The sequence below is a fragment of the Vigna unguiculata genome, chromosome 9 (genome assembly GCF_004118075.2).
Source record: "Vigna unguiculata cultivar IT97K-499-35 chromosome 9, ASM411807v1, whole genome shotgun sequence".
NCBI lineage: Eukaryota > Viridiplantae > Streptophyta > Magnoliopsida > Fabales > Fabaceae > Vigna > Vigna unguiculata.
In genome coordinates this window covers 35,257,212-35,266,726 of record NC_040287.1, presented here as the reverse complement: position 1 = coordinate 35,266,726, position 9,515 = coordinate 35,257,212, and the positions used below count along the sequence as shown (strand labels likewise).

Here is a 9,515-nt window from a genome sequence, read left to right as displayed (position 1 = left end):
AACGATGAAGAGCGCGAATGCAATCAAACTCAAGACCTAATTACAAAATTTCCCCCAAATTGAGAGTTAACGTTAATTAACCATCTGTACAGTACACGTAACACCAATTTCCCCCAAATTGAGAGTTAACATTAATTAACCATCTGTACAGTACACATAACACACCTTGATGCAACGTAATACAAACAGTGTCACTTGTACAGTGTTTCATTTAAACGACATCACAAAAAAGAACCAAATAAAACACGAATTACAAAAATGAGGGTCATTTTAAGCATTGTTAAAAAATGAGGACCATTTTAAGTATTCTTTAACAAATCAGGACTATTTTAAACATTCTGTCATAATAAGGATCATTCACAACAAACACTAAGAACATGAAGACAAAAAAGGTATTTAAACCTTTTTTTTAATTGTTATTCAATAATTTTGAAACCAAAAATTAATAACAATAAATAAAGAATTAAATTTATTTCGTATAAAAAACACAACAAACGTCACACTTTCTCTCTTTTACTTCCTCCTTTTAATTTTCAAAACCTTTAAAACCACTAATCTTCCACAAACACAAATCCCATATTCTTCTTTTTGTCGTTACAATGTCAGATACCAAAACCACACTGAACCAACACTTTGTTCCATCGCAAACAGAGGCTATGTCGCAACCATACCCCTTCGCCCCCCTTTTCTTCACCATATAGCCCCCACCAAGCGCACCCGTGACGCCGTCAACAACCGCCTCATCGAGGCCTTCACCACCCTTTTGTACTTTCCAAACGCTACGACAGTCTCTCTTCTGAGGGTGAAGCCTTCTCAGTTGTGTATGCCTCTGTCGCGACCTCCATCTATGGCATTAAGACCCTCCATGCTTACACCAATAATCACATCCTGCAAAACAAAAACAAGGTTAAAGACCATTTCTCACACACACTAGAATCAGTTCCATCGACAAAAGAACTTATTCCTACACATGCTTGGGTTCTTGGAATCGGTTCCACCACACCCAGAACCGATTCCTTTCCCCTTTGTTCAGTCACACACTCCAACGCGCAACCATGCATTCTACAACCATGCATTATGCAACCACCTTCCTTGACCACCATAGGTTCACAACACACCCCATACTTTGCGGCTATTGGGTTCTTCACCATCAACCATGCAGCCCACACACTATTCAGATTAGGCGATTCATAACTCACCTCAAACAACCAACGACAGAGCACTCTCTCCATAGCAGAGCCACAAAGACAAAAGTCAAGTTCTCCACCTTTTACAACTAATAAACTCGATCAACCGGCTCAACCAACCACCTCTCACACATGCGTCTTAAAGGTGTTGAAAAAGAAAATGAAAAAGCATAACACTGCATGCACATGATTTAAACGAGGGCATTATCATAAAAGCTCATATATCACCCTCTAATAGTCTCATATAAAACAAGATCCAAAAACCTCATCCCGTTGATCCGCTATTTCCTTCGCCTTTAAATTTATGGATACGAACACAAATTACCCACAAATCCATCACTCACAATCACTTAAGTAGAAAAATCCTTAGAAGGGAACACAACATTACTTTTATACTACGTAATATTCAAAAAAATTATATATCATTTATGTGTTTATTATAGATTAAATTGAGAATACATTTTTTAAAAACTTATAGATTGTACAATCTAAATAATTTTCATATTGTAAAATCTAAATATTTTTTCACACACAAAGTGATTTATGAATTGCGAAACTTGATAGTAAAAATAACTTCCAAATTACATAATTCACAAGTAAGTTTTTACATATATGTAATGAATGAAAATGAGGTGGGACCCAAAGTAGGGGCTGAAATGCCAATAAAAAATCAAGGGCACGTGACACAAGATCTTCCAGAAGATAAGTGCAGGAAGAGCACACGTACAAAGTTTGTTAGCTCAAAATTGCGTGAATTTGAGTGATGCAAAAAGAGGAGTATAAGTTTTCGGTTAGAGGAGAGAGAGGAGGGGGGCTGGCAGTTTTCTTTTCTCTCTCTTTTGGAATTCTGTTTTTGCTGTATTCTCTGTGCTTTGTTACTGTGACTATGCAGACTCCACTATTCTGACTATGAGAGAATAGTTTTATGCATGTTTATAATAATATCAGTCACCTTGACTGACGTTTTAATAGCATTTCTGTTCATTATTTATTGTGTGCACTGTTAGTCCTTGTTATTTCATAACAATATACCACAAGTGAAAATTTTATCATTTATGAGATTGTAAAGAGAAAGTATAAGGGTATAAAAAGAAATATCCCTCTTAACAACTTGCATGAGTTGGGTCAGCCCTGGGACCCAATTTCCTAATTAGAAAAAAAAAATACTAAGGGGATTGACACTTAAAATCCCATGCAAGAAGCATTGAATTTCTTACCATTTGACATTGACATCAGTTATAAATATTAGAAGAGAAATAAGATCCACAAATGACCATTTTGCAATTTCATTAAATTTAACTAACTCACAAGGCTCTGATTTTATGTATTAAGTCATTCAAGTTATTTAAAAAAAAACAATTCTTATAATAATTAAAAACTAACTTAAATTCAAAAACTACTTTTAAAAATCATTACAAATTTATCCCATTTCAGAGACTAATTTCTGAGATATAATTATTGTTACGGAACGAGCTGTCTTTAAAATAAAATGCAAAAACGCTAATGAGAGTACTAAGACAAAAAAAGATTGAAGGTTGTATAAAATGAGTTGATACACTTGAGTCATTTTTTTCTTCCAATATCTACTTTCGTTTACTCTTAGATAATTTATTTATTTGAGCACTTATTCCAGCCTCGTTGTGATCACTCATTTTCTTCTCAAATCAACAGAATATCCCTCATCCTGTACAGGTGTATGCTACTTCTGATTGATTGCTTATAATAAATAACTAAATAATACCTATATAGACACGAGAATGAAAGAATTGCAAGTGTTTGGATTTTAATTCGCAAGTCAAAAAGAAAGAAAAAATGGCAGAAGTATCAGTGAAGTTATTAGGGTTATGGGGTAGTCCATTTACTCTCAGGGTCAAGTGTGTTTTTCAGAACCAATATGTGGAAGAAGGTCTGAGCAACAAGAATGCCATGCTCCTGCAGTATAACCCTAAAGGTAAGTCCCCGGCAGAATCACTATTGACTACTAAGTATATTAATGAGACCTGGAAGCAAAAATCCTCTTATTCCATATGATCACTATGAAAGGGCCAAGGCACGATTCTGGTCCAGATATGTTGATAAAAGGTAGTAATAATTTAGAACACTGCAAGTTATGTTGAAAGATATTTACCAGTATGCTGTAGCTGATTGATGAATGGATGAAACTTCCCCATTGATGTTAAGACCTAAAAGCTTTTGTGAATACTGATTCAGATCCCATAAAATCTTTCAGCATCTGTCAATTCGCATAGTGCTCGTGCTCCGCTTATTTTAACTTAAACATTGTACATACTCGATGCATGAATCCGATTTTTCTTAGAAAAGACATACGTGACGTACAGAAAACAAATACGAATTACTCCATGAAAATGAGCCCTGTCAAATGATAAAAGATTAGAAGGTTCACAACACTTTTCAAACAATATAAAGATGGAAAGGCTAGTTCATCGTCAGAAAAATGTATCCTAAGCAATAATTTGTACAATTGAGAGACCAAAATTGTCAAATCTAATATTCGTTTGCAGTTTGACCTTCAACATGCTACCCAAAAAACTGTGCTCAGCAAAAACTACAAAAAGTCACATTGAGCCCTGCAATCATGCCTAGGCTCTGCCAATCTTTCTAGTTTTCTATCACCTCTGATCTTTGAATGAATTTCATTTGGCTGTGTACCTCAACTTGACAATAATGCTGAGGTGCAACTCATAAATATATGCATGAACATTAAAAACAAAAACGAATATTCATCTATATAGAAATAGGAGAAATGTGAAAAGAACTAGGAGGTAGAAAACTCGAGAAAAAAAGTGATCAACAAAATGGTAGAAACAAATATCTACACCATGACTGACCTTGTACCTTTATACAACTGGTGCAATCTGGAATGGTAAGATAAAAACAATGGGTGTAGCAAATCTTGGTTGTTTGCCATATATTATTCATACAATAGACATATAATAAAAATTTAACATTTCGATCATATGTTAAAACCCTATAAAATCAGTATGATTGGCAAGCATACCAATTAGCACAGTAATATTCAATGAGTAAGTGATAGTCTCTATGGTGACTCGCATGATACTTTGCTAAACACACCGTTCACTAACTACAGTCATGAGAAATATGATTTCAATTGCTTTGCACGAATTTAAATAAACAAATAAATTAACAAGCAGAAATGATGTAAGTTATAAAGGTATTTTGTAAAACATGTGGCAAGTAGCAAAACACGAATTCACCATGGCATTAGGATGTTAGAGTTTAATTTCACCAAACCCTATCACTGTGCAGTAAACCAGTTCCAACAAGTCTAAAGTACACTTTAGCATCAATCTATAATATATCTCAAACCTAATCCATTCGTGAGATAGCACAAGTTTTTTAATTAAATTGTAAATCCCTTGAATGGAAAAACCAAACAACTTGCATTAAGAATAACGGTTTTCCAAAAAAAAACTAAAGTTTTGCTCTATTCCTAGATACAAAACCTATTAGGAACTCTTCATCAATCAAGATTTAAACACAATTTTCAAACCATAAGCCACGGAACGGACATCAACCTGAAAAAAGCAAAGTGAATGAAGACTAATAAAGAATACTAAATCTAGATTAAATCTTAGAGTAGATGTATGAGTAAGAGTCTAGCTTCGTAAAATCCTAACAAATAAGGTTTAGCTACCTGGTTATGAAAGAAGAAAAGTTGGTGTAAAAATGAGGATAATTGGTTGAGCAATCATAGAAGTCCAAGGGAGCACTCACGGCAGTCAAAGTCTGTTTCAAGAGGTTCTTTCCAATTTGGTTTTTCAAAAATCCACTATTTTAGGTTTTTATTCCCTTCTTTTAAATGGTAGTGCTACTGCATCACTATTTTTTTGTCATCCCAACATCAATGACTACCTAAAGACAAGAGTGTTTTTTGCAATCTGGAGTATAGCCAGTGCATCAATATTATTATAGAAGTTATCTAGTTTACCATACATGGTGGTTTGTGATTGGATGACTCAGCATGTGCACGACATATTTCCTTTAAAAATATAGATATTTAATTAAAAAAAATTTAAATTAAAAAAAAAAAGTTTTGAAAAAATAAATGAAAGTATCTAACTATAAAAAGTGTAAAAACTTTTCAAAAAATTTAGTGCTTTTCTAAAAACACAATAAATGCTGAAAAAAAAAAACCATTATGAAAGGCACTTCCTTCAAAGCATAAATAAATGGGCCTGAGCCATGGCATACTGAAACTAATGTTCTATAATTACGAAAATTATATTTCAACAAGTTCAAAAATAAGGGAATTGAACATCAATGTGATTACAAAAAAGCTTGCTACTTGTGGAACTTACAAAACAATATAACTAAAGATGTTGGGGTATCTAGTAAGCAGCTAATCTTCAAAAAGAACACACGTTTGCTTCTTTGTCTGATTAAAAAATGGTCTTATCCTTCTTAGGTAGGAAAAAGTTGAACCTTTTCTTAAGGAAATGATTACCGGAGAATGGAATTGACTTTCAGGTTACCGCTCCACCTCGGAATTTTTTGGCCTGAACACATCCACAAAACAAGAATTATTCTTAGGAGGGAAAACTGCTCAACTTGTAATAAGCAATCAGGAAAACGTAATGTAACAGATGCTACCTACAAAGTGAAAGCTTTAACAATGGAATGTGTCTCATCATCCATCTCAACCTTCTCTTCATCCATCATTTTAAGGATATGGAAAGGTGGTTTGTTGGCATAAAGGTGCATTCTTAGTAATATTTTATACAATGGTAAACTAGCAAGACCAAAATTATGGATATCTGTAATATACTTATTGGCATATTCAAGATTCCCATCTTTCTCCAAACTCTCCACAATAGCCAACATAAGTCCATGTGGTGGCCTCCAATGACAATTTTTTGTCATAGACAAAGCTCTTTTCATTGCAATTATAGCCTCGTCTATTTTTTTCCTATTCACATATCCTTCTACAAGAATTTCCATTGTCTTATAGTTTGGACAACCACCCTTTTGCAATGTGTGGAGATGTAATGATTCAGCTTCTTCCATTAATCCATCCCTCACATATGCACCCAAAAGAACATTAGAAACTCTGATATCATACTTCTGACAATTAGATTCCCATTCTGAGAAGATTCTCTCGGCTTGTAGAATGTCCCCAAGCTTCACCAAGCATGTTAGTATGCAAATGTAGTTAGCACAACTGATTCTTTCACCAACTGCCTTACTAGCTTCCCATAACCGCAAGACTCCCTCCTTATCCTTCAAAGAAGCATATAGTGTTATGAGGAAGAAGTAACCGAGACGATTACATGTAGATAGTTTCTTTTCAGCATCTTTGAGAACCAGAATGGCTTTCTTAGGTTGCTCTGCTTTCTTGTAAACATTGGCTAATGTGGCAAGACTGCTCCATCCCACTTCAACGTTCTTGTCATTCTGCATTTGTCTAAAAACTGTCTCTACTGCAGCAATCCCGTACCCTTCTTCCTCACTACAGGCATTCATCCAAAGATTGTAGGAGAGAACATTGCAGGGTATTTTATTCCGCTTCATTTGCTGGATAACAAGGGGTACCTTCCTGTACTCACAGGTCAGTAGATACAGCTTCATCATCTCATTAAAAGGGTGAGGACTCGCAACTAGCCCCAAATCATAGAGCTTCACCATTAAAGCCTCAGCCTTAGTGGTATCCCTATATCTTACATATCCACGAAGAAGCCCGAGATAAGCCGCCTTCTTTGCAGCCGAGTCAGGTAGATTCATAAAATATTCTTCAGCTTCCATTAAACCATAATTTTCAATGATTAACTCCAATTTCATAGCATGATCAACTGGGATCATACGGAAATTCTTCTGATTTTCTATCCACTTAAATAACTGTAAAAAAATAATTGACAAATTTAAATTGCTAATCTAATTTACTATACACTATCTCAAAACCTAATTGCATTATAATGACATGCTTGCCACAGACTGAAAGAATCCTTTATCAGAAAATGTATGGTATGAAAAGCCTTGCGTAGTAAATCCTTGAAAGTGGGCAAGTGGCTGGCCCAAAAGCATTAATGGTACAGTGGAGTGCAGAGCAGTCAATGCAAAAATAGATGACTTAATGCAAATAATTTATATACATGCAAAGTAATGCACTTTAAGACATTCTCAGCCCTAATTCTCAAAACGCATTATTTAAAAGGCACAGTCATAGTTAATCTATGGCATTATAAAAACAATAAGTCAATACAACAAGAGGCATGAGAAATAAAGAATGCAACACCAAATCAATTGCTAAATAAGTTTAGGCCTCTAAGGCATAAGCTAAAGACTAGATGCCTAAAAACAAATATAAGCAACAATTATCCTTATTTGTCAATCAAACTCGTCATCTCCAATATATCTTGAGCTTTCTTAAAGATTATTGCTATATCAATAATATACTCATATCTCATCCTCTTTCTTTTCATTGCTCTCGACCTTCTACATTTTGCATTACTTTTTTCCTCTCCATCTTCAACAATATCCCCTGCGCTAGAGCTTGAATGCCTCGAAGTTGCTCTCTTCAATTTTGTTTGTAGTTTAGTAAAGGTCGTACCCTCCCAAGCCCCAATTATGTGAGTAAAAATTTCCCAAGTGAAAAGTATTTTCACAAAAACCCAGTTCCTCTTTATCAGTTTCTCCCTTCCACCCATTTCTGCAACCACTCACTCATAATAACTATGAACAACCTCATTTAGTAGAACGGGACCATTCATATCAAGAATGTCAAATTGGATTCCAGATGGGTTTTTTTGGTGTTGTCCTCCGGACATTAAATACACTGATACTTTAAAAATATTTTTAATATTTTAAAACATCAAAATGAATGTCAGTATTTTGAAGGTAAAGGTAAAATAGAATAATAATAGCATAGAAAAACCCTTAAGAGAATCTAAATTAGACAAATTGTTGTATTCAGAGTTTTGCTATACTAGATGAAAACTAAGTGTTCCATCTGCTGCTGCTCAAAATTGCTTCTCTTCATTATATGAACCTATTGTATAACTTCAAGAATATTTGTTTCACAAATATAAGAAACTTAATAACGTAGACTAATTTAAAGCAATAAACGGCAGAAGAAAACCGAACCGAACCTCAAGGGCGTGGTGGTAGCGCTTCGATTTGACTAGGGTTCTGGCGATGCTTCTGAACTGGGAGGGTGAAACATTGTTGCCTTCGTCCACCCAATTTTGAAGCACCAGCAATGGATTCTGCTTTGGGGACTTGAGCTTGCGCAATAACGGCGCGTGCAACGTCGAAGCGCGTGAAGCAACGGTGCTGCAAAGAGTTCGTGCCCCGAACACAAAACTGATGCAGTGAAATTTTCTGTGTTAAGAAGGTTGATGGTGATGAAGAAAGCTGAGAGCGAAGAAGGGATTAGGCTTACCGTCTTATTCCGGCGGAGAGGGGGTGGTTCGCCATCACCGGGCAGATGAACGGACGGTGCTGATTCGTTCTATAGGAATCAATGGGTTTGCCTCCTTTCCATTTAATATAAAAATTAAACCAAACTGTAGTGTTTTATTTTTGTCCTAGGTTTAAAACTGTTTTATTAACCCAAGTGCAACATTTTTTAATGAAATTTATGTAATAAATAAATATGTTGTGATATTTTTATGATTATTATTATGTTCATAATTTTATTTTTTTATCACAATTATAAATAAATTACTTAATTTTATGGTTAAATGAAAATGCAGTTAGCTAGTATACATTTGATAGAAATAAATGTATTCTTTAATTATAATAAAATGAAATATACTTATGTCAAAAATCTTCTATTTATTATTTAAAATTGTTTAAATATAATAGATAGTTTTATTATTAATTTTCTGAATATTTAATTAGATCACTTAATTAATATAAAATTTTTAAAACATTAATTTTATTGATTTTTTATCTTTTATTTTTTTTACTTGTTTGATTATAAACATTAGAGCTGTCAAAATGGATAATCCGACACGACCCGGCTTGACCTATCACGGGTTGATGATTTAGTGAGCCAACCCAACCCGGCTCACTTTTTACCGAGCCAAAAAAATTCAAACCTGGTCCGACCCACCACGGGTTGGCAGGTTAAACGGGTTGGCTCATGGGTTTACTTAATTAAAAAAAATACAATTTTTTTATTTTATTTTAAGTTAAAACTAAATTATAATTCTAATTAAAATCTAAATAAACTTTAATACAAACCAAAATAAATAAAAATACAAATTATTTATGTGTTGGTTAAAAAAAACACTAACATGACCCAAATGTAAAGCCCAACTTAATAAAAAACATTTGTATAACCCTTTT

At 34.1% G+C, this 9,515-nt stretch overlaps 1 protein-coding gene across 8 annotated transcripts; it reads right to left on the bottom strand.

Moving 5' to 3' along the window:
- Positions 1–446: 446 nt before the first annotated feature.
- Positions 447–8,718, bottom strand: LOC114164047 (pentatricopeptide repeat-containing protein At5g27460). Of its 8 annotated transcripts, none has more exons than XR_003599474.1 (6): positions 8,605–8,718; positions 8,312–8,525; positions 5,820–7,061; positions 5,528–5,725; positions 3,316–3,560; positions 447–888 (listed from the first exon to the last, which is right to left on the bottom strand). XR_003599474.1 is itself a non-coding variant. In XM_028048517.1 (5 exons), exons 1-4 carry the CDS (start codon positions 8,637–8,639, stop codon positions 5,698–5,700), a joined length of 1,515 nt encoding a protein of 504 aa, XP_027904318.1. In that variant the 5' UTR covers positions 8,640–8,718; the 3' UTR covers positions 3,567–4,744; positions 5,674–5,697. The 8 variants fall into 8 exon arrangements, 1 of the variants encoding a protein (XP_027904318.1); XR_003599473.1 differs by having other exon boundaries at positions 5,652–5,725; XR_003599472.1 differs by having other exon boundaries at positions 5,674–5,725.
- Between the last annotated feature and the right edge of the window lie 797 nt (positions 8,719–9,515).